Consider the following 26,406-nt stretch of genomic DNA (forward strand, 5'->3'; position numbering starts at 1 on the left):
AAAAATAAAAGCCAAGGACACTGAAGGCAACGACGAAGTTTACAGGGCGGAAAGTTATTTCGTGTGAGATATGACACTATCACACTTTGCTTCGTCGATGTTGTCGCGGAAAGCCCAATTATTATTATTATGATGTCAGGTGAGTTTTTTTCTAACATTTTTAATTAATTATAAATTATTATTATTTTTTTTTAGACTTTTTCTCGAATGAATCTTCTACGCTTTGTTAAGTTTGTGGATTTTTTTTAAATGAACAGATTTTTTTTCGTAACACAAGGAGCGAAAAAAAAGGACTAAGCGAGAACAATATAGCGTCAAGTACCCACTCTGAACTAATAAAATAAATAACAGCTCTTGCAACAATAAAATAGTAAGTTGCCGTATTGGATGATTTGTGGCCGCACATTAATTCAAAATTATTACCTTTTCTTCTTGTGTTCTTGAGCTTCCCTTCTGCTACAGCGCGTGGTTTTGTGTGTGCGCTTTTTAATATTAATAACATTAGAATAATGGTTACAACAGCTTTTATATTCCTCTAGAATTAAATATGAGGAAGTTTTTGCTCGCGCGGGAATATTTCCTCTGCGTCTTAACGACAAAAATTCCCCCTCTCCCGCCATTCACGATTTTGCGAGAGATTTTCTGCCTTAACGTCATTTATTTGGCAATTACTCAAACAATGCTTGCTTTGCCTACACATGGCAATAATTTTGCGCCTCGAATATAATTAAAAGCTCAAGAAAATGGGAATTTCACATCTCATTTTAGTTTAGACAATTATAGGATTTTTCGTACACGCACACATGCTTATGAATCAATTTTATGGACCAACAGTCACCTTTTCGTACGGTTTTCTTGTTATTTGTTCTCGAGAAATGTTGATTAATATGCGAGTCATGTTTTGGTAATAACAACGAGTTCTAATTTGACGGAAGTCATATTGCATTTGATTAATTTGATGAAATGATTTTTTTTTTGTTGATGAATTATAACAAATATTATTTTTAATAGTTTTATACAATTTTTACAATTCTTGTGAAATTAAAAAAAAAAATTATTTTAAGATTTTTTTAGAATTTAATTTATTTTTTAAATTATTTTCATGAATTTTCTTTAAAATATTTTTTAAATAATTTTATATTTCTCAATTTTTTTTAGTTTTATAAAATTTTCTGAATTTTTATTTATTTTTAAAATTTTAATTAAAAAAAATTATTTTTTAAGAATTTTTCACAATTTTTCTGTATTTTTTCTGATCTCTAAAAAATATTTTTGAAATTAAATTTTTTTATTTTTCTCCAAGTCTTATGAAAAATTTAATAATTTGCATTAATTTTTAAAATTTTATTAAAATGAATTTCTTCAAAAATAAATTAATTTTATTTTTAAAATTATTTTTAAATTTAAATTTTTTTTAATTTTAAATTTTTTTTTAATTTTAAAATTTTATTAAAAATATTTTTTTTTTTAATTTTAAAATTTTTTTTTTGAGTTTTCTGTATTTTTCCTGAAATTCTCTAAAAATTTTCTTTTTAATATTACTTTTATTTTTTTATTTTCTCTTAATTTTTTAAAATAATTTTTATTAATTTGAAGTAATTATAATGAATTAATTAATTTTATTTAATTTTTTAATTTAATAAAAAACCAATTTAATTTAATTAATAATAAATTATTTATCAATAATAAATTTATTTTTAAAAAATTAAAACTTTTCTAAATTTGTATCAATTTTTTTCCAAACGATTTTTTAAACATTTTTTAAAATTTTCTTGAATTTTTCTTCAATTTTTTAAATTTTTTTAAAAATTAAATATTTTTTTAATAAATTTTTTTCTAAAATTATAAAAAATTTTTCCATTAAAGCACTTTTTGAAACAAAAAAAAACATTCAAAGCTTAAATTTTTCCGCAAATTCCTCGAAACGAACTTCAAACATTATGACGATTGTCTGCACATTTAAATTTCATCGTCTACTGTTATTATTTCTTCATTTAAAACTAATTTTTTGTTCTTTTTACGTTCGCTTTACTACTTTCTTTCAAGAAAACTGCAGCAAACGACCACGAATTTGTTCTGTCTATAACAACTTCTTTTTGTGCATATTAAAAAACATTAAAATGTACAAAAAATGAGATTCAAGAAAATTTTAAAATAAAAAAATATTATAAACTCTTTAAAAACTTACTTTGCGAGTTGCTTGTATTGCCGGCAGAGGAAAAAAAAATGAAGAAAAGTTCGAGTGCTGCTGCAGTTCATAACATAATAGTCTCAACAATTTCAATTGTGTTATTATTTTAATATTATTTTTTTTTCTTTTGCGCTTGAAATTGTCTGTGAAAGAATTTTTTCGGAGGATTTTTGAGGCGAAACAACAATCATGTTGCGTAAACCCAAAAATTAACCATTTCCATAAAGCCGCTGATTTTTAATTAATCATGAAAACAAATGTGTATATTTTGCGTCTAACCGCAACAACGAGAACAGAGAGTCAGACATGTGTCGATGTCCTATCATGTCGCGCAGCTCGTTACATGCGATAATTATGTGAAGTTTAAAAAAATATTTTTGCATTTTTTAATTACAAAATAAATTTAAATGATTTAACGGAGCCGCGATGCACGTGCAAATTAACATCGTTAAAATAGTTTTATAAAGTTATTGTGTCGGTCATCATTACAACATCCTCTTTTCCGTGTCCGCGAACATCTATCTCGCGAACATGAACGAGCGAAATTGACATGAAAGCGATAAATATGCGACGCTTTTTTTGTTGTGTGGGTTTTATGTTCTACATTGTTTTCGGTTTTTTGGTTTAGAAATTTTATTTTTTAAAATAATTATTTTTTTTTAAATAATTAAAATTAATTTTTTTTATAAATTTTAATTTTATAATTAATAATTTATTTTTTAATAATTTTTAATATAAAAATAAAAAATATTTAAAATGTTAAATATAAATTAATTGAAAGTTTAATTAAATTACAATAATTTTTTAAAATTTATAATTTATTTTTTTAATTTTAAATTTTATTTTTAATATTAATTATTATTTTTAAAAATTTTAAATTTTAATTTTTTTTTTTCAAAAATAAATCATAAATCAGTACAATAAATTATTTTACAAAAAAAAATCAAAAATTTTCTAAAATCAATATTTTTTTTAAATTTTAAAAGAATTAAAATATTAAATAATTAATGAAATTCAAAAATTAATTAATATTAATTTTTAAAAATTTAATTAAATTAATTAAATTTTTTTTTTAATTTAAAATTATTTAAAAAAATTAATTTTATTGAATTAAAAATATTTTTAAAAAAATTTAAAAATTATAAAAATAATTTTTTTAAGCAAATTTTTTTTTAATTTTTTAAATAAAATATACCAAATTCAAAATTTATTCGCCAATTCAAGGTATTTTCGAGTTGTTGTCATGCACGAGCTCGTCGTGCGGTGTGTGACAAAAATGTAATGTGACAAGCACACAAAACGCAGCGAGCTTGTAAATGATAAATTTATTGATTCAATCGATGCACTGCGAATTTATGCATACATAAAACGCGCGTTATTTGAGTTGCTTGCTGTTGGTTTTGTCTGTCTCGTGTAACACAAACAATTTTGTTTAGTTTTTGCGGTTTACTAACAGCGTGTTATTCGCTCACTCTTCGTGGATGTAAAAAAAAAAAAAATTTTTTTTTTTGATGGATGTCTGTGACCTGATATTGTCGTCGTCGTCGTTGTGTCGAGAAAATTTTTGTTTACCGTAATTGTGGTTAATTTGAGTTTTTTTTTGGCATAAGAAAAAAAAAATGGAAAATTGGAACATCTGTGCTTTGAATAAAAAAAAAGTTGCTTTAAAGAAAATTTTCTTAACTTTAAACTTTCATGAAAAAAAGAACAAAAACTGTAATTATACTTTTTTTTAAAAAAATAATAATTTTAATGATGATGAATATCTTTTTTGAGGAAAAAAGAGCCCAAGAACAAAAGAATTCTTGAAAAAGAAAAATCGAATAGAAAATAATTTTGTGTTGTTGTCAAAAAATTAGAAAACAGAGAAATGAGTCCCCAGCGGGTACGCATCTGATGTCCAATGCTGTTTCTTCCCAAAAATTTATTGCCCTTGATTTGTCTCCAGCGTGTGATTAAGCCTAATCTTTTGTATTTAATATTATTTGTTTCTTATTGCTGTTGTTTGCAAGTTACAAGTACCTTTGATTGTTTTTGCAAAGAGAAAGAAGGACTTGAAATTCATGTCAACATCTGGTTTTAGGGGTTTTGTGAGTAAATTTTTGTTATTTAATGAAATTAAATGAAGAAAAGTGTTTTTTAAAACTTTTATGAATAAAATATTTTCATAAATTTAAGGAAGATTTTTAATTTTTGTGAAATTTATATTTAAAAAAAAAATTTTTGATATAATTTTTATATATTTTTTAAAAATATTTTTAAAAAAAATTATTTATTGCAAAATATTAATTTATTTGTAAACAAAAAAAATTTTTTTTTAAATTTTATATTTTTTTAATAAAATAAAATAAAATTAATAAATAATTTTTTCAAATTTTTAAAAAAAATTTTAAAATATTTTTTTTATTTTATTAAAAAAAAATAAAATTTAGAAAAAAAATAATTTAAATTTTATATATTATATAATTTATTGCAATAATTAACTTTTTTTTATATTTTAAAAAAAATATATTTAAAAATATGAATTTTATTTAAATATTAAATCTTATTGATTTATTTCATTTTAAAATTTATTGTTTTTTAAATTAAAAAAAATATTTTATTAATTTAATTAAATTATTAATTTTATTAAATTATTATAATTTCATTTAAAAAAATTATTTAGAATTTTTTATTAAAATAATTTTTAAAACTTTGATTTTTATTTTTTTAAATTAATTATTATTAGTTTTTATTTATTTTATTTAATATTAAAAATTTATTTAATAAATTATAATAATTATTTTATATAAATATAATTTATGTATTTAATTTTTTATAATTTAATAAAATTTAAATTTTATTTAATTTAATTATTTTTTTTATTATTTTTTTAAAATAAAAATATAAAATAATTTAAACAAAGATTATTTTTTTCAATTAAAAAATTGATAGAATTTATACTGATACTTTGTTACCTACTTCCAAATAATTAAATCAATTAAAGCGTTTTAATTAAATCACAACACTAAGCAATTATGGCAACAAAAACATCAACTTTCGATACAACAATTAATTAATCAGCAGAAAATAAAACTTTTATTTTTCCATAGGTAGGTAATAATTTTTCGAGAAAACACGTAAAAATTTTCCGTATCGCCGCACTTTCATTTATTTTTATTTATATTTATCAACTTTTACCGTAATTATCCGGATTATAATTCATATCATCATCATTCATCATCACACACAAAAGTTCACAAAGTTATCCGCCGATCAAAAGCCAAGAATCAATTGACGGCGAGAAACGTGGGAGGAGTTAAAAAAAATAATAAAATAATGAGCAATAATAATGAAATTGACAAAAAAAAAACAATTTTTTTTTGTAATATTTTATGAGGTAATTTTCATCCTGACGAACAATTATTTCTGTATTAACGTTTATTTATTTTGTGTGTGTTGGCCATTAATTACATGCATGATGCGCATCGTGCGCGCCATTATTCATCATTTCATTCAATTTATTGATGACATATAATAATCAATCCAGGTATTAATTGTGTGTTGGTCGTGTACTGATTTTTTTGCTTGTCATGCGAGATTGTTGTTGCTAGCTTTGATACATTAATTATGTAATTAATTTTGTCTGTGATTGAAGTTTTTTCTGCGTTGCTGGCCTGGATTGGATAATTAATTTACGTGATAATTTTTTTTTGTTCATAATTTTATTTATTATTAATAATAATAATTTAATTGTAAATAACAAAAAAATGACGTTCGCAGCAATTTTCACTTAATTAAAGATGAAAAATAAGCTTGTTGGCAACACTGAATGTCAAAAAGTAATTTAAAAATTTATTTATCTTTTTTTGGCGCCATTTTAAAAATTTTGTAGTTTTTGACAACCCTGCTGAATATCAATATTTAATTTTAACTTAAGATTTTTAGCTTCAGGGTTGCCAAATAATTTTTTTTTTTATTTTTTTAGCATGAAAATAATTGAAAATTTTATTTTGTAAAATTTTTGGCAACCCTGAATGTCAAAAAAATTGAGATTTTATTTATTCTATTTGACGCCATATGAAAATTTTGACAGTTACTTCTTACTTCAGTATTTTCATTGTTGCCAAATTTAAAAAAATATTTTCTTAAAAAAAAATTTTGGCAACCCTGAATGTCAAAAATAAAATTGAGCATTCTGGCGCCATTTAAAAATTTTAAATTTTGTGACAACCTTGAATATTAATAATTAATTTTGACAGTTTCGATCTAAAAAATGGTAGTTTCAGGGTTGCCAAATTTCACAAATTTATTTTTTTTAACTTTTAATATAAAAAAATTATTTAAAAAAATTTCATAGAAGATTTTTTTATTTTCAATTTAAAAGAATTTTTTACTAAACTAAAAAAATTATTCTGTAAAATTTTTGGCAACCCTGAATATTCAAATATAATCAATTCCGTGTTGCCAAATTAGCAAAAATTTAATTCTAAGTAATTATTTATTCAATTTCAACCAACAAAAAATAATTTGTAACAATTTTCAGTTAATTAAAGTACGACAAATCACCCCGAAAAAAAAATTAAACTGAAAGTTGATGAATCATAAATAAATAAAATTCTCCAATAATTGTAATCATCTTGAAAGATTTTTCGCATGTAATCCACTTTTCTCTTTCGCACGAAAAATTGACAAATGTTCCAGATACTTTATCATCATTATTAATTTTTTTTCCTTCGCCGTTAAATTGTCTCGCATGGGGGGAGGCATGTTCACGACACGACAAGGATTAACGCGATAAAACACGGAAATAAATTACGGCAAACTTTTTAATAAAACGATGACATTTTGGATCGTCTGAAGAGAACACGGATTTAGATGTCAAAGATTGTCGCGTCTCGTACACGAAAAAAAAAGTTTAATGATGAGACAAATATTTGTTTCAAGCCTAAAATGTCTCTTTTACAAAAAAAAAGTCAATTGTTGTTGTTGTTTCAGGTGCGTGTTCAAGTAGCAATTCTGTGTAATTTATTCTGACTCAGCAACGTTTTAATGAGAAAGCAGCTCGGTTCATCTGCATCAAAAAAAAAAATATTTATGAAAAGGTATTTTTTTGGGCGAGTTCCAGCATAAATTTCAAATTTCTTGGCAACCCCGGAAAATTTGACAGTTGTGTCATTTTTGATGCATTTATAATATTGATTAAAAAGTGGCAAGTTAATATCGGTTACCCTCAGAACAAAACCTTAATCAATCATCATTACTTTCACGAGTTTGGCATGAGAGCGACACGTCAGGTCAAAATTAATTTTGTTGGCTTGGCAACACTGTTTGATTGACAATTTTTTTTGTCCGCCTTGTGTGGGATTTGTTTGTCCTTTTTTTTCTCAGTAGATTTTAAATTTTTCATTGAAAAGCAGAGGCGTGAATTGACGTTTTACAGTGACATTTAGTAAAAGTTCATTTTGGCAAAAAAAATTTTTGTTTGTGAATGAATTAAAAATAGAAGAAATTTACAATTTTGACAACCTTGAATGTCATATTTTGTTTTGACAGCTTAATTTTTTGATCTAAATTTACAGTGTTGTCAATTTTCAAAATGGCGCCATTTTTAATTTTTTTTCATCATAATAGAAAATTAAATTTTTGACATATATATTTTATTATTTAACATAATATTTAATATTTTTTCTCAAAAATCATTTTTTATAAAAAAAATAATCAAAATTTTTATTTTGAGATTTTAAAACAAAATGGCGCCATTTTTAAAAAGCATATTTTTAATTAAATAATCAAAAGAAAATAAAAAAATTTGACATATATATTTTAATATTCAATATACTATTTAATATATTTTTCAAAAAACTCTTTTTATTGAATAAAATCATCAAAAATTTCATTTCGAAATAAATTGAAAAAATTTCGCGCCTTTTTAAATAAAATGGCGCCATTTTTTGAAAACATGTTTTTCTTTATATAAATAATAGAAAAATAAATTTCGGTGTATATATTTTATTTTTCAATATATTATTTGATATTTTTGTCAAAAAACACTTTTAATTGAAAAAGAAATCATTTAGAGATAAAACGGAAAATTTTACGCGCCATTTTAAACCATAATTAGTCGATTACAATCCCAAAAGGTTATAAAAACAAATGATATGCCAAAATTTCAGCTCGTTTCTGACGTCACACCAACAAATACACAAACAAACAGATACTTCAAATAAATTATCCGGCAAAGCACATCGTCACTGTCGTCGTCGTCGTCATCGCGCGCGCCATCGCTTTTGCCGAAATGCACACACTATGGAAAAATCATTTAAAATCACTTTATTCTGCCATGATTATGGATTTTTAAGTACCTGTCCTTTCTAGTTTTGCACGAGAGCGAGAGCGGATGGTACGTGTGGCGGCGGCATGGCAAAAATAGAAAATGGTGTTAATGGAGTGACATGACGTGCTGACGATGATGGTTTACCTCCATTATTTGCGTTCGGCTCTACTTTCGTTCAATTTTACGCGCGCTTCGGCATCTTTTAAATACGTAAAATTTATTGTTACGAAGTAAAGTTTTTTTTTCGTTCAAATTGTCTGAAAACAGATGCTGACGCGGCGCAAAATGATGATGATGAGTGATTGAATCAAATGGGAAATAAATGACACAAACCTGTCGTATAATTTATTGTTTTTCATCATGGCAGTAATAAAATGATTCGCAGTAACAATTATGAGAGACAGGTAATCAACGGAGAAGCTTTTACAAATTTGAAACGTGCGTCTTCCGTTTTTTTTATTTTTTCGAGAAATACGTTTTTTGGAGCAAATTAGGATTTAATGACTTGGTTGAATGAGCGAGAGAGAGACAAAGGAGAGGCGTTGATTTATTAATCGACAGATAATGAAAAATAAATCATTCATAATAACTTATGAATAAACAATTAAAAAGTAATTTATTTTGTATCTTTGAGAATTTTTCATAATCGACACAATTTTTTTTCTGTGCTTTAAATAACAAAAAAGTAGAAATTTTGTTTCCATGCAAATATAGAGACTTTTTTACAACAAAATTTTTTAACAAAATGTAGAACTTTTCATCAACTTCATTTTCAACTATAATCCGTTTTATAAATATTTTTATACAAAAAAAAATTTTTTTTTCAAGGGCTGAAATTTTTAATTTTCATATTTTATTAAAATTTTTATTGGATAAGTAATTTTTGATTAAAAAATATTTTTTAATAATTTTTAAAAAAAAATTTAATTAAATAAATAAATATTAAAATTAAATAAAAATAAAAAAAATAAAATAATTTAATAAAAAAAATAAAAAAATAAAATAAAAAAAAAAATAAAATAAAAAATAAATAAATTTAAAATTTAGACTTTCTAAAAAAATTCTTTGTTAAGTATTGAAAATTAAAGCTGTCAAAATTTAATTTATTTTATTCAATTTGAATATTTTTTTTTAAATTTCTATTCAAATTGACCAATTTTAAATCAAATTTGAAAATTTTTGCAAAATTTTTATGATATTCACAGCTGTCAAAAAATGAAATATTTTAAATAAAAAAAAATTTTTTTTCAAAATTTTTAATATTTTATATATGATATTGACAGCTGTCAAAAAATAAAAGATTTAAAAAAAAATAATTTTTAATAAAAAAATTATTTGAATTCAAAATTTTTTTATATTTTTTAAAAATATATCTTAGAATTTTTACAAAATTAATAAAAAAAAATAATTTAAAATATTAAATTAAAATTTTTAAATTAATTTATTAATTAATTTTATTTTTTTAAATAAATAATTTACAAAAAACAAAAAAAAATAATTTAAAAAAAATTAAATAAAATTAATTTTTTCAAAATTTTTTTAAAATAATTTTTTTTTAAATAAAAAAAAAAATTGTTAAATAATAAATTTTATAAAAAATGTCAAAGTTTTGATAAAATCTCAAATTTTAAAGAATTTTTTTTAAAGTTTTTTTTATGAAAATTGTTTAAAATTTTTCAAAAATTAAACATCGGTCATTTTCGTAACTGTCAAAATTTTTAAATAAATTTAAATTAAAATTAAATTAAATATTTTTTCTTTGAAAACCATCGAAGCCCAAACCCTATTTTCAAGTGAATTTAGTTCTTCATCTCAAAAATAAAGTTCAAACTACTTTTTTGCCTGCTTCATAAAACTTTTTCTTGTGTCATTCTCGTTAAAACCTAACCTGAAAACCACTACCTTCAACCAAATTTTCCTTATTACGAAACTAAAAGACTCACGTAGAAACAATTTTCCCCATTTCTCTCGAATTTTTTCTCTTCCAACTAGATATTTAAGTTGTAGACGACGAAAAAAAAAACTTTATAGATACATGTGAGAAACTCAAACTGAGTCAAACTAAATTCGTCGTCGTGAAATATTAAAATATTATCCTTTAAAATTTTTTCACTTCACTCGTGCGGCGCATTTGGTTGAAGGAAAGGAAGAAGAGACATTGTATGACTCCATCAGTTAACAGAAAACTTTTCGGTCGAGAAAAATTTAAAATTTCGCGTCTTTTATATGCTAAGTAATAGAGACATAAGTTTTATTTATGGCGGAAAAAATATGCTTTCTCGTGTACGCGAGAAGGAAAATTGCCGCCGCTGCTGAAAATTTGTTGTTAAAAAGCCATGTAAAAGCTTCAAGTAGATTATGCAGATGTAGAAATATAATGGCGGCATCATAAGATTTCAAATGGGGAATTATCCTCCCGGTTTTTTAGTTTCCTTATTATTTTTGAGAAAGACGCGCGCGAAAAACGACGAATTAAATGAAAAAAAAAGAAAAAAAATGAAAATATATTTTTATTATGCTTGGCGTTGATGACAACGATATAATAATAATAATAATATTACGAACGTCTTCACACAATTAAAAGAACATTTAAAAGATATTTAAAGGATTTTCATTTCGTTTTGCGCACAAAAAAAAAATTTATCTCGATTGTCGACGTCATTTAATTTCTTTTTATATTTTTTTTTGTAAAAAAGGGAAATGCGAAATTGAAATCGTTTGGACTTTATTATCGTCCTTCACTCGTTAAGAAGAATTTAAAAAAAAAATATTATATTAAATAAATGCCAAAAAGTTAATTATCTACTTATTTTTTTTATGATAATCTAAAATTTATTTTTTATCCTTATTAAAAAAATAAAAAGTATTTACTTGTCATTGACTTTTAATTTTTTTTTTCAAGAACTTCATTGATTTTTTTTTCTCGTCTTAAAAAAATATTTTTTTATTTTTATTTAAAAAAATATTTTTTTATTTTTATTTAAAAAATTTTTTTTTTATTTTTATTTGAAAAAAAAAAATTTTTTTATTTTTATTTAAAGAAAAAAGTAGAAAAAAAATCTCGAGTGAAAATTTGAGATAAGCGACTAAATCCAGTTAAATTAATTTTTAATTGTTTCGCGGACCTCAAGATTAAAAAAAAAGATTTTTTTTATCTTTTTTTTTATTTTTCGCATGATATATTGAATCTTCTAATTTACTGAGGGGCGATTAATGGATTATTGTTAATTGAAAGATTTTTATCAACTCATCGTGCTCATTCGTTACTTTTACATTTATTTTTATTTTTTTCTTCGAATCAGGAAAAAAAGTTCTTTTGACGCGCAAAAAAATGCTCATAAAACTTTTAATGTTAAATAAATTTTTACTCACCCCGATGCCGGTTTGTCTGTTTGTCAAACATTAGCATAGCGTCTTCTATCTGTAAATAAAAAAAAATATCGAAAAAAATTGTTAATTATTTTTTTATATTTTTTTATCATTAAAAAAATTATTTGTTGTCAACATTGACATTTTTCATAAATTTACTGTCCCTGAAAAAATTAAATAAATATTAAAAAGTTTTTTTTTATCTTTATCATTGACGTCCAAATTCATTGATTTTAACAAAAAAGGAAAAAAAATAAAAGAAAAGTTAAAATCTTCAATGATGTGTAAAGAAATTTATTTTTTCTTTTAATTTTTTTTTTCTTAGAAATAAATATAAAAAAAAATCAATCTGATTGTGATGATTATTTTAATGAAAAAAAAAAATTTTTTTTTTTTTTTTTAACAAAAGAATGAATTATTTTATCGACATTTATAAAGATGTTTCGAAAAATGCCTTATTAAATATTTTTTTCTTTGTTCTGCTTGACTGCGTCTATAAAATGGAGCATGTCAAAGTTTCAATGAGAAAAGAAGAAAATAAAAAAGGGTTCTTACTTCCCTTTTTTTATTTAGTAAATTAACTACCAACAAATTTTTCACTTACTTAGACACGTTTTTCCTCAACTCGTTCCCATTTTTTTTTTAATAATTGTTATGATGACGCCAAAGTTTAATGAGGAAAAATGAAGGGCGAAAAATTAATGAAGATGATTGCGTTTAATAATGATCGGCGTGCGTAGAAACTTTTTTTTTAACGAAGCAAAAAGGAGAAAAAAAAGTTGTTGGTCAATTATGAAAATTAGAAGTTTTAATGGAATTAGCGGTAATCCAGATTGTGAGTTTTTTTTTTATTTTTTTTTTAAAGAAAATTGTCAAGAAAAATCCTTTTTTTTCCAAGAGCTTTGATCAATTTCCGTTTTATTTATGGGACTGTGGGGAATTTGTTTGCTTTTGAATCTAATCTCCATTCCATGCCAATTACCATACACACGCAGCAGATCAATAAGTCTTCCGCAACACAACTTGGACCATAACAATATTTTATTCCACTAAATATATCGTTTTTCTTCTTTCGCATTTTTTTTTTTTGCTGAAGGTATGTGCAAACATCAAACAGTTTTTTTATCCTCTTTATTTATTATTATATTTTCCATCTTTATTTTACTTTTTTTTCGTAAAAGCGAAGTATAGAAACTATTTGTAGATTAAAGATTTCGGTTGAATGCACAACATTAAAGGAATTTTTTCCTCATTTTTGGATGGAATTTGTGCATTTTTTGAATATTTTGGGTTTTATTTGTTGAAAAAATATTTTAAAAAATAAATAAAATAAATATTGAATAAAATTAATTAAAAAATTATTAAAAATAAATAAAAGGTTTAAGAAAATATAAAAAAAATATTTCAAATAAAAAGAAAATATTTTTAAAAATAATTTTTGAATTAAAAATTAAAATTAATTATTTAAAAAAATACATTAGTTTTTAAATAAAATAATTTAAAAAAGTATAAAATTTATAAAATCTTTAAAAAAAATAATTTTAGTTGAAAAAAAAATTTAAAAATTAATAGAAAATGGAAAATATTTTAAGTAATGAAAAAAACATTTAAAAATAAAAAAAAATAATTAATGAAAATAATTTTTTTAAATAAAAAAAAAAAAATATAAAAAATCTTAAAATAAAAAGAAATAAAATTTATTTAAAAAAATTAAAAAAAAAAAATAATTTTTTAAAAAAATGTAACATTTCAAAATAAAAAAAAGAATTTTTTATTTTAAATAAAAAATTTAATAAAATAAATAAAAATAATTAAAAAAATATAATAAAAAATTTAATGGAAGTAAATTTTTTAGTTGAAGAAAAATATAAAAAGCTTCTAAAATAAAAAAAAAAATAAAAACATAAAATTTTAAAAAATAAATAAAAGAAAGATTTTTAGTTGAAAAAAAAAATTAAGGAAAAATCATTAATTGCAATTTTTTTAAAAACAAATGAAACACAAAAAAATCGCAAATGATACGAGAAATCGATATTTTTCTTTTATTTCCATGTGTTTGCATGATTGCACTCTCAATTTCCTATTTTCCCTTTTATTCCGATCTTTTCTATTGCAGCCTGGATGCCGTCGTTATTATGAAGCTGTATCAATATTTTAAGAACGAACATTGAATATACGTGAACTATTCCCATTTGAGACAGAAATAAATTTTGTTTAGATGGAAAAGTTTTGCGCCGTACAAGGTAGAAAGCAAAAAAATCGAGGAAATGAAAACCACCGAGTATAATATTTGAGTTCAGGTCATATGTAGATTTTTTGTATTTTATCTCGTTTCCAATTTAAAAGTTGCCAGAGAGTAAAAATAAATGAGAGAGAAAAAGAACTTTAACTTAAAATCTTTGACTGAATGACCATATATTTTGTGTTTGCGGAGGCAAGATTTCTCGAAAATATGAGTTCGATTTGGTCGATTTGTGATGGATCATTGGGGAATCGAGTCAGATGTTGCAAAAGTAATGTAAATGTCTTTGTAAGAAGTCTAATATGTTGGGTAGTTTGGTGAAATTTGTGGAAAAATTATGATATCGGGATTATTTATTGGTTGTTTTTTTCGAGGAACTTTTTTTTGTTCTTGAAGGTTAGAAAAAAATTTTTTTTTCACTTGAATTTCAGTAAAAATTTATAAATAAAATATTTTCATGAATTTTATTTTATTTAATTCAATTTTATTAATTTAAAAAAATATAATAAAATATTTAATTTAATTTAATTATTTTAAATTTTTAATATTTTTAATTTAAATAATTTTATTGATTAAATTTTTTTTTTATTTTAATTTTTTTTTTTTTTGGGTTTCGATTATTTTTAGTAAATTTTTTTATTATTATTTTTTAATTAATTAATTAATTATTTATTCGAAAAAAAAGATAAAAAAAAAACAATTATAAAAAAAATAACTTTTATAAAATAAATTATAAAAAATATTTAATTTAATTCAATTTTTAATTAATTTTATTTTTTAATTAATTTAATTTTTTTATTAATTTAACTTAAATTTTTAATTCAAGAATAATAAAAAAAATTATTTTTTTTTAATTTTTTTAGAAAATCTGTTAGAAAAAAAATGTTCACAACACAAAAATGAACTTCCGAATAATTCCAGAACGGACTTTCAACTTTATTTTTTTCCTCCTTTCAATTCTATAGAGTACCAAAAAACACGACAATGGAGAATAAAACATGGGGGCAATATGGAAAACAATGTAATTTTTTTTCATTTTTTTTTGTTACAAAAGTTAACATGCCACTTTTTTACGAATATGAATAAATGAATGAAAAAAATGAGAGAGAATACGAGTGTTTAACAACATTGTCATTCGAATGTTGAACTGTTTGACTCCGAGGTACGTTACTTTACCTACATTCCCTTAATTTTTTTACAAATTAAAGTTACCTTTAATTAAATTTTATTAAAAAAATTATACAATTAAAAGTTGACAGACTTTAATTTTTTTTTTATTTTTAAAGAAACTTTGAAAATTGATTTTCTATCAATTTTTATAGAAAAAAAAAGTTTAAAAAAAAAATCGAATAAAACAATAAATGAACAACTTTGCGCAATTGATAGTAGAATAAAAAAAAAACTAAAGGGAAATTGAAAAGTGCATCGATGGTCACTTTTAGTTTTTTTTTCTCTCTCTGTTCAAGCTACTGAGATTTATTTATTGAAAAAACTGATAAAGAAGAAGAATAGAAAAAAAAAGTGTTTCAAATCAAAGTTTTACATTGAACTCTATTGTTGAGTATTTTCCCTATAAACAGTTTCAAGTCTCGTTTTAATAAACATTTAATTGTGATAATAACAAAAAAGCATTCCTGCCTATTTTAGATCGCAATTTTCTTGTATTGTCATTTTTGTATTTTTTTTTTATTTAAAAGTTCGTTAGAAAGAGGAGAAAAAAAATCGTTTTCCTGTCAAGATACTTGAAACATGATAAGAAATTGTTAATAGAAAACTTAATAATCATCAAAAGTTTTACTTCTGTGAGATGTGTTCAAGTTCTTACCGCATTTCGAAGAAAAAATTAAAGTCTGGTTATGAAGAAGAAAAAATTTAAGTTGTGCAATGGGATGAAAAAAAAATATGTGAATTGGGTGAAATTTTAAGTTTAAATATTTATTGAAAAATTTAGAATGTGCATTGGGGAGAAAATTTTAAATATTTATTGGGACAAAAAATTTTCTCAATTTTTTAAAGAATTAAAATTAAATTAAATTGTAAAATTAAAAAAAATAATTAGTCAAACAAAAATTTAAATAAAAATTTTAAAATACGCATTGGGATTAAAATATTTATAAAAATATTCATTGGGTTAAAAGTTCAGTTATTGTGCATTGGGCCAATATTTTCAAATCTCAATAAAAAAATGTTAATTTAATAGAAGTTTTAAAATATGAAATAGAATAAAATCCTTAATTGTGCATTGGGTCAAAAATTCAAAATGGGGTAAAAAATTTTGAATTTTTATTGGGCAAATTGTCTAAATATGAAAAAATTTAAAAAAAATGACTTTTTATTTTAAAAGTGATAATTTTTAGAACGAAAACGTTGGATGAAAATTTTAAAATGTGCATTGGGCTTAAAAATTTTAATATAAAAAATGCGCTATTATCTCTTCAAATGAAAACTTTTCTCTGTAATTTTTTTTCTAAATATAGGATCTTCTGAACTTCATCCTTTTTATTATTTTATAAAGTTGGTTAAACGACAACATCGTACGTTGTTTAAATAAATGTTAGGGAATAACTCACGTCTCTTTCCATGCTTTTGTCGACTGATGCGCGCATTGTCGACGATAAAAGAGAAAAATAACAACAATAATCGTCTATAATGGAATCAACCATTAAATTAGAAAAGCACAGCAAAAAAAACTATGAAAAAGTTCTTTTATTTTATTTTATTTTTTTTCGAATAAAAATAAAATGAAAAGATTTTTTTTAGAGGGATTTGAAAATTATCTTTCAGGAAACACCTCATTAAACATTTTATTTCGAATTCTTTTGTGGTTCGAAAAAAATCCTTTTGTTCCAATTTTTTTTTTTTTGTGGACAATTTGATGATGATGACTATGGAATCTAAACTCAATCGTCTTCACTTCCTGCCCAACTGAAGACAATGTGATAAATCGGACTTGTTTTATCATTTTGATTGAATTCGCAACTAATGGCGAGTGATTTTTCAGAAGTGCTGACTATAGTTTCTTTTATTTTCTATTTTTTAGATATTTTTAACAAACTGAAGGATTTTTAAGCGAAAAAATCAAAATTTTGATATGATCTTAAAAATGGCGCGAAAATGACAAAAAGGCGGGAATTTTCAAAATTGACTCAGAAGCGTAAATTTTTTGTTTTCATTTTTTTCTTTCATGAAGTCTCTCAACTCATCAATTTATTTGAAGTTTTTTTAAGTGCCTGGGGAAAAATGATAACACAAAAAAAAATTTTCGGGTCTCACATGTTGGATTATTATTCCTTTGTCATAGTTTCACTTTTTTTTCGCCGCAAAAGCCACGAACGAAAAAAAAGAGAAGAAAAGGAAATAAATTCGATGATCTAATCATAAGATGTGAGTCCCCGAGGAGAACATGTGATGCTCTGACGCAATTTACCTTCGTATTTTTTTTTTTGCTTCTGTCTTGTTTCTTCAAGTTTTCACGTATGGATATCGGAATTTCCGGGAGAATTTATCGTTTTTTGTGAGCTTTCGACAAGTGTACCTTTTAAATGAGACATTAAAAGGCGGTTTGTGACACAAAAATACGCATAAAAATGGCAAAAAGGAGAGATAAATTTTGAAAAAGGAGTTTTTGATCCTTGATATCAATTATCGATACAACTTTTTGATATTTTTTTTCGGTGCGTGGAATGTCGTCACTTGATTTAGTGCGGGACTTAGTTCGTGTTAATCAACGTCATTTGTCACAGTTAGACCCTTGTTAACGTTTTTCGAAAAAAAAAAACGAACATAAAAAATTATTTTTATTTCCGACACTTTTCCTCACACGGGCACTTGTTTGCAGCTCCCGAGACCAAGCATGATGCCAATCAAAGACATTTTAATTTAATCATGTGAATGGACAATGAAATGAACGACATTCACCTCATTGATTCCATTACGATCCGATATATGTCTCATTTGTAATTTTGCGTCTTTCTCGTTCGATTGTAAAAAAAATCGAGACAATAAAAGGACATGAAATGGAATGGATGATAAAAAATTGTAAAAAAAACTGGCAAACAAGTGCAGAGCAAGGAACAAGAAAAAGAGAAGCAAAAAATAGACAAGCATAACATTTTCATTGTTACAGAAAATGAAAAGGAAACCCTTAATTCTTTTTTTTTCGCTTTCATATGTTCAAGTTGCTCGGAATTAGCAGAGATATTCGATGCTTTTCAATAATAAAAATGGAGAAAATTCGTTGATAAAGCGTGATTTGAAGAGCATTGGTGTTGTTGGCAAAGGGTAGTTTGGGGAAAGTTCATGTCTCGAAATAAAAAGAATGTTTTTTACACTTCTATTGAATTTTTAAATAATTTTTTCTAAGTTTAATAAAAATGGCGGGAAAAAGATCTAAAAAATGGCGGGAAAATTTAAGAATGTCTTTTCTTTAAAACATTTTTTTTTTTGATTTTCTTAAAGATTTTTGTTTAATTTTTTTTGTATTTTTTTTAGTTTTCATTTAATTAAGATAATAAATTATTTTTAATTTATATAATTATTACCAAAATTAATTGAAAACAAAAAAAAAATTATAAAAAAATTAAAAAAAAATATTTTAGAAAATCAACAAATAACAAAATGTTAAAAATTAGAATAAAAGACATTTTAAATTTTCCCGCCATTTTTTGATCTTTTTCCCGCCATTTCTATTAATCGTAAAAAAATTATTTAAAATTTCAATAGAAGATTAAATATATTTTTTCGAGAGTAAAAGAAATATTTTTTTAATATATGTTTTTTTTTAATTTATGAAAAAATACAAATTTTGATATTTTACGCGCCATTTTTTCATTTTCCCGCCATTTTATACAAATTTTATTTTGTAAAAGTTCTGAATATATTTTTTAAATTTTTCTTCAAAAATATTTTTATATTAAGTATTTAACTTAAGTTTTAAAATATAAATTTTGATTGGGAAATTTTTTTTTCTGAACCTTTAAAAATTAAATTTATAAAAAAATGGCGCCAAAAATTAAAAAAGGCGCGAAAATTTTAAATTACTAATGTTTCAACAGAATTTAAATGTTTATATAAAAGAAATTTATTTGCAAAACTAAAATTTTTCACAATGTCCTTGTGAATTCATATCAATTGGCTTCCTATTGTTTTTTTTTATCTTTATCACATTGAACGAACGAGAAGTGAACTAAAATACAGTAACAGCCCCATAACCATTACTGGACATTACACACAGCTTTTCACACAGAAATGGAGAGAAACAGAGAACGAGAGACCAATCTCGAGGTATGTCAGAATGTGCATGAACTTAATTAATTTTTCCACTCCAGCAACTTTTTGAATATGTATGTTGCTGTTCACTTTGTTGTTGTCCAACACTTTAGTTGGTTCGGGGGGGTAGTTGTTGCTGATTCGAAAGTCTTTAAATAAAAATGTTTCCTTAAAGCTTTTTTTTTTGGAAATTTTATTTTTCGATTTTCGTGACAATTTGAGAACACGAGTGACATTTCTATTCTTTTCTCGTGAAAAAATTTCCCCCCTTTTTACTTTTATTTTTTGTTTTGCGCGTTTATCTGGAAAGAAAGAAACGCAAATCCGAGAAATATCTTTTGCGTAAGCAAACCGAGCGAAAGACGACAATTTTGTTAACTAAACGAGCTCTTACACACACAACACTAATTGACAGATTGCGATGCAAAAATATTTATGTGTGACACTTGCCAAGCGTATTTGTGCGTAATATCTCCTTATCAGATTTATCATCTTTCATTTCTTGTCGTTTTTTTTTGCTTTTCGACACAGAAGCGCAGATAAGACAATTCCGATTATTTTTCTCGGTATTTTTAGAAATTTTACACACGTCGTTTTTGCGCGCGTTGCAAATTTGATTAAAGTGAAATGTAATTCTTGAAATAACAGACACAAATGGAATGAAATGAAGATGGCTTTAATAAATCGAAGAGGAGTGTGTGAAAATTAGATTTGAGATTTTTTGACACGTTTTAGTAGATTTATGAATTTATTTCAAGAAAAAAATGATGGAGGTAGATTTTTTTATTTAGATTAGATTTTCAATGAAATTTGGCGGGAAATTCAAATTTTTGCTTTTATTTTCTAATTTTTTAATATACTTAACAAACTGAAGGATTTTTAAATATTAAAAAATTTTCAGGCAAAAAAATCAAAATTTTGAAACGATCTTAAAAATGGCGGGAAAAATTACAAATGACGCTTCAAAAAGGCGGGAAATTTTAAAAATGGCGCGAAAATTGTAAAATGTAGTATACGACGCTTATAAAAGCAAAAACTTTTTAATTTAAAAAAAAATGGCGACAAAATATAAAATGGCGCGAAAATTTTTCGACGCTTAAAAAGGCGGGAAAAATTTTAAATTTCATAAAATAAAAATTCTGTTAGCTTAATTTGAAAAATATTATTAAAAATTAAATTTAAATCTTAAAAATTTGAAAAAATAATTAGATTAAACTGAATTTAAAAAAAATATGAAAAATATTAAAAAAATAATTAAAAAATAATTTTTTAAGATATTTGGTTCAAAACTTAAAAAAAGTGTTACAAAAAAAATAAATGAATAAAAAATTCTTATTAAAATTTAAAAAAAATGTAAAAAAATAATTTTTATTAAATTTTATTTTCTCACAAAAATCCAAAATATTTTTCACTCAGAATTAAATAAATAACCTCGTTTAAATTGCAAGTCATTGATCAGTTTATTAAGTCAATTCTCACCCATTTTGATTGAAAATTTATTTAAATCTCAAATCTTTTTCACAATCATCATCAATCTCCTTAAAAAAAAAACAAAAAATCCTTCAGTGTGGAAAAATTCCAGTCATGTGTACTCGATTTTGATCTAAATTTTCGTTTATTATCTTTTTGATTACCTTCTTGTTTTTTTTCTGCACGCTACCTTTTTAAGTGTGAAAAATGTAATGTAATGAAGAAAATTTTGTCACGCACTGTCATTCATACTTATTTCACAAAAAATTCAAAAAAATAGAGCACTGAGCTCATTTCCTGAACGTAACTTCTGTTAAACGTCAAAAAAATCAAGAAGTAACGTCTGGTACTCTATTTTAAATTCTTTATTTCTGCTTTAATGCCTCTGTGATTATGCGTGTAATCGCAAGGAACGGAAAAAAATCGGGAGGGGATGGATTACGACGTCATCATCATAAATGGTAATTTTTGTTTGACTTTTTAAAAAAATAAAAATTTTAAATCATCAAAAGAAATTTTATTCTTATTTATTTTAGAATTAAACCCGCATCATAGACATTTTTTTTTTCGCAACGCACACAAGAGGCCTAATAATGTCAAGAATAATCTCATCTCGTCTCCATAATAATAACCGTTCTCATTATTATCTCCTTTTCTCTCTCCGTGTGTGTCATGCGAAAAATTTCACAAAGCAGGTAAAAATGTCATGTGACGAGCCTTGTTAAATTTTTAAAGGCACAAACCATAATTTTAATTTCCCCGGATGGCAATGCAACAAGCCAACAAACGTTCTTCGCATCATTATTTTTGCAAGTGCTTCGTGAATTTTTTTTTCTATTAAAAAACCCCCGAAAAAAAATTGCGTTAAATTTTTAACAACTTTTAAGGAACAAAAAAAAATTCAGTCAAAGTGAAATCTTGCTTTATGAACTTGTTTACTGCTAAATTGCTGTTTTTTATCGCCCATATTTCACTTATTCTATCTTCAGTTGGCGGAAGACAAAAAAAAAACAGACAGGAAAATGAATGCACTGTGAAAATCTTTTTCTTTTTGCATGAACGGACTTGTACGCGTGCAGTTCACATCTTTTGATCTTGTTAGTGTTTCTATTGTTTTTAGTTGTCTTCGCCTTGCGTTTCTTGCATAAAGAGAGAGAAAAAACGGAGGAAAAAGTGAAATTTATGCACACATGAACGGAGACAATTTATTATTTTTTTTATTTCTTTCGGTGTCTCGTAGTTGGCGAAAAAAAATTTTTTTTCTTTTTTTAAAGTTTTGAGATTTTTATGAGAAATTTGATAATTTTTTAAAAATTATTTTAAAATATATTTTTAAATATTTTAATAATTTTTTAAAATATTTTATTCATTTATTTAAAAAAAAATTAATAAATTTTTAAACATTTTTTTTCATATTTTATTTTTTTTAAAAATATTTTTAAATTTATTTCTAAGATCTTACAAGATCATATCTTGATATTAATAATTTCTGATATATTTCATGAAATAATCAAAAATACGATGCATCAAAAATTTTTGATCTCAAGATCTGATCTTATAAGATCTTACGATCGCATCAAAATTTTCCCGCCAAAAATTTTAAAGAATAAATATTTCATAAAAATAATAATTTTAAAGTATTTTCTATCCAAAATTAAATTTTAAAAAGTATATGTTGAACATTTTTTAAAAATTAAAACTCAAAAAACCAGATTTGATCTTAAGATCTTAATAATAAAAAAAAACAAAATGGCGGAAATTAAAACAAAATATTAATCATAATTTATATTAATTTTAAATAGTAAAAATTAATAAATTATTTTTATTATATATTTTTTAAATTTTTTAAAATATTTTTAAATATTTTTTCTCATACCTATTTTAATTTCTTTTTAATTTATTAAAATTTATTTTGAACTAAATTAATTAATAATTTATTATTTTTTTAATTTTTTCTGTTATTTTTTAAAAATATTTTTTTTAAATTTAATTCCATAACTAAATTTTAAAAATTTTTATATTATTTTTTTTTAACGAACAAATTAATTCCACAAGAATTTATTTAAATTAAAAAAAAAAATAACTTTAAAAATACTTTCCTACCATAATTGCAAACAAAAGGTGCGAAAAAATGCGGGAGACAAGTAAGTAAAATATTTTACCAGCATTTTTCCCCTTTTCTTTTCATTTACTTCAAATTTTATTTCCTTTTAAAGAAAGCAGCATAAAAGGGAACATTTTACAGGAATTCATCAACAATGAAGAATAATTTGAATATAATTCACAATAAACTTCCAAAACGACAAAATTAATGTTGTGAAATTGTCAATTTCATTCCATTCTTCATTTTCATTTTAAAAATTAAAATTTTTGACGTGACACATTTTTGTTTTTATTAAAAAGGAGCAAAAAATTAAATAATCATTAGTAACATGTGTTTTACCTAAATTTGAAAAATATTTTTAAATCAATATTTTTTTTTTTTAATTAGTGAAAATTTTTTAAAAATCACGAATTAAAATTTTTTGCTCAATTTCACAAAAATTTGCTCTACTAACGTTAAATTTTAGTAAATCCACGAGGAAGAAAATTTTTGTACGGTCATACATAATTTAAATTCTTCATAAAACGCACCGACACAGAGCAAGGATTTATGAAACTTATTTTTTGGCAAGGCACCTTTTCCGTCGACGATGACGAGCCACACACTTGCATTTAAAATTATTTATTTTTTGTGTGTGTTCAGCTGAAATGTGAATTAAAGGAAAAGTTTTTGCGTCTGATGTATGAGTTGCAAAATTGCGGCAGGAAGAGAGAGAGAGAGGAGCGAAAGGTATCATGCTCGGATTTATTTAATATTATTTACGTAGGCGAAGAACGAAAGAGCAAGCGAGTATCATGAAAATGTTGGGTTTTTGTTGTGTTTCGTTGTTGTCTGAGCTGAGCTTTCGACATGGTTGCTCAAAATTTTGCATGTAGATTTTTCGGGAACTCGTCGTTTATGAAAAAAAAAGTACAACAACAAAAAACTTGCACGAAAAACAAAAGTGGAAACAGAGTCGTTAACAATATGTTTTATTATTTGAGATACTTTAAAATAAATTAACATCATTGTGTTTTTACGGATGCCTGCCTCCATCGTGTGTGTGCTTTGCTTATCTTCGTGAGAAAACGTGTGAGAGGTAAAAATATTAAAATTTGAGCAACTTTTTTTTTGTGTTGGTTTTTTATTAGATTTTGGGGTTTTTGACGGTTTTAAAGCCACATGTTCAACATTTAGGTTAAAAATTAAAAAATATATCTTAACGAAAATTTATTTTGATATAAAAATAGATTAAAATTACATTTTTATTAAAAATTAAATTTTTGGCGGGAAAATTTTTATACGATCGTAAGATCTTACAGGATCGGATCTTAAGATCAAAAATTTCAGATTTATTTGATTTAAAAAATTTAAATAAGAAAATATAAGATAAATCAAAAAAAAAATTGATCTCAAGATCTGATCTTATAAGATCTTACGATCGCATTAAAATTTTCCCGCCAAAAATTTTAAAAATTAAATATTTCATAAAAATATTAATTTTAAAAGTATTTTCTATCTAAAATAAAATTTTAAAAAATATATGTTGATTAAAAATTCAAAATCTCAAAAATAAATTTGATCTTAAGATCATTTAAAATCTTTATATTAAAAAAAACAAAATGGCGGAAACTAAAACAAAAAATTAATCTTAATTTATATTAATTAAAAAATAGTAGAAACGCAGTACGAAATCATAAATTAAAGCTTTTTCTCCGCATTTTCACACATTCTACAACTTCATGAGACATTATTAATAAAATAATAGAGAGTGCCATAAAATTTTATTAAAAGGTGTCAAAAAATATCCCATAAATTTGACTTAAAGACACTGAACTACACTCGAACTCGCATAAAAAAAACTAAAAACTCAACAATGTTAGAAAAGTGTAACCTTTTTATCAACATGACACTTTTATTATTACACTTTTGCCTTTTCGAGCTGCATCCGCTACAGGGATGTCTGCAAAAATATTTCAAGAGTCTCTCCGTGTTGTTGGCAACACTCATAAACGCCCCGTCTGTACAAATTACACCACGTGCCATAAAGACATAATTTTTTGGAGAGTATGTTCGTACAATTTCTGTTGCATTTCTCCGTCAATTATAACATCGCCGGAATATTTTTCATTCTCACACATGGTTCGCTTGCCATGATGCTGCTGCTGCTGCCAACCATCGCCATGCCTTCACATGCCTTTTTAAATACTTTAAATAAATTATGTGTCCTTTTTTTCAGTGTCTTTCGCTTACTTTTCTACACAATTCACGCGAACGACGCGCACTCATGTATGAAAAATAAAGTGCACATATTTAAGTTCACATCTAATTTCATTTTATTTTATTTTATATTTTATTTGATCGCATTAATTTTAAGAGTCGACTCGAATTATGGCTCGCTTTAACAATGGAGGTGACACAACTCGAGTCAAGTACGACGAAGAAAAAAGTTAAAATGAACTTAGAGATGCCAAAACTGCTTTTTTTTTGTCTTCAGCATCGATCGCCATCTGCTGGCGTTCCTCAAGTGAGATATGAAAGTGGTTAATAAGGTTGTAAAATACATTTTTTCATGTCTAAATTTTTCGTTCCGTCTTTGGAGTGCGGCATATTTTAATTTTTTTCCATGTACTTTTCCGTGGCAAACAATCGGAGCCGTCCTCCCTGCACACGATGATAAAACCAAAAAATATTAGAATTGGAAACAAGGGCCTTGGCACACTTCCAATTACAAGTGCAATTTGTTTGACTATAATATTCCGCTCGTTTTTTTTTGGTAGCAGCTTCTGCTGCGTGTGTTTGACTAAAAAATGTTTTTCCTTGTTTCTGTCTCTTTTCCTCGCTTTTTCCGACCACATTATCAAAATTATATTAGAAAATTCTATGTAAAACAAATAAATGTGTGTGTTTGGGAAAATGGAGACATTTTCGAGACGACAACGATGAAAATTTCGGGAGAGGATTTTGTTAAGTAAAATTTATTCCTTTGCTGCAGTTAGAGAGACACTTTCGAGTTTCGGATGGAAAAGGACAGAACACTTTATATGAGACTAATGAATGTTAAGGATAGGCAAATAAATGTAATGATGTCAGATTGCGTTCCTTGTTCTGGATGCAGCAATAAATGTTATTGCACTTGACGAGATTTTTAAAGTTTAAATCGAATGTTTTAAATTTTTTGAATAATTTTTCTTTAAATTCTCAAAGAAATATAAATTTAGATTATCAAAAAGTTCAAAAAATGATAAATATAAAATTTTAAGATCATTAGAGGTGTCAAAAATGCTTTAATTTGAATATTCAAATTAATAGAGATGTAAAAATTACTCCTAATTAAATACTTGAATCATTAGAGATGTTAAAACTTCTCTTAATTAATATTTAAATCAAATAGAGATGTTAAAAACGTCAGAAATTGAATATTCAAATAATTAGAGATGTAAAAAATTCTCCTAATTGAATATTTA

General features: G+C 24.0%; 1 protein-coding gene across 7 annotated transcripts in view; it reads right to left on the reverse strand.

Annotated features, from left to right (window-relative positions):
- Positions 1-26,406, reverse strand: part of LOC134832790 (RNA-binding protein Musashi homolog Rbp6) — a 342,867-nt gene that overhangs the window by 61,046 nt on the left and 255,415 nt on the right. For all 7 annotated transcript variants that reach the window (XM_063846956.1, XM_063846953.1, XM_063846952.1 and 4 more), the window contains one exon: positions 11,880-11,928. In XM_063846956.1, the coding sequence (XP_063703026.1) occupies positions 11,880-11,928 (49 nt within the window). The remainder of the gene's footprint in view (positions 1-11,879; positions 11,929-26,406) is intronic.

Source organism: Culicoides brevitarsis, chromosome 2, assembly GCF_036172545.1.
Source record: "Culicoides brevitarsis isolate CSIRO-B50_1 chromosome 2, AGI_CSIRO_Cbre_v1, whole genome shotgun sequence".
Classification (NCBI taxonomy): Eukaryota; Metazoa; Arthropoda; class Insecta; order Diptera; family Ceratopogonidae; genus Culicoides; species Culicoides brevitarsis.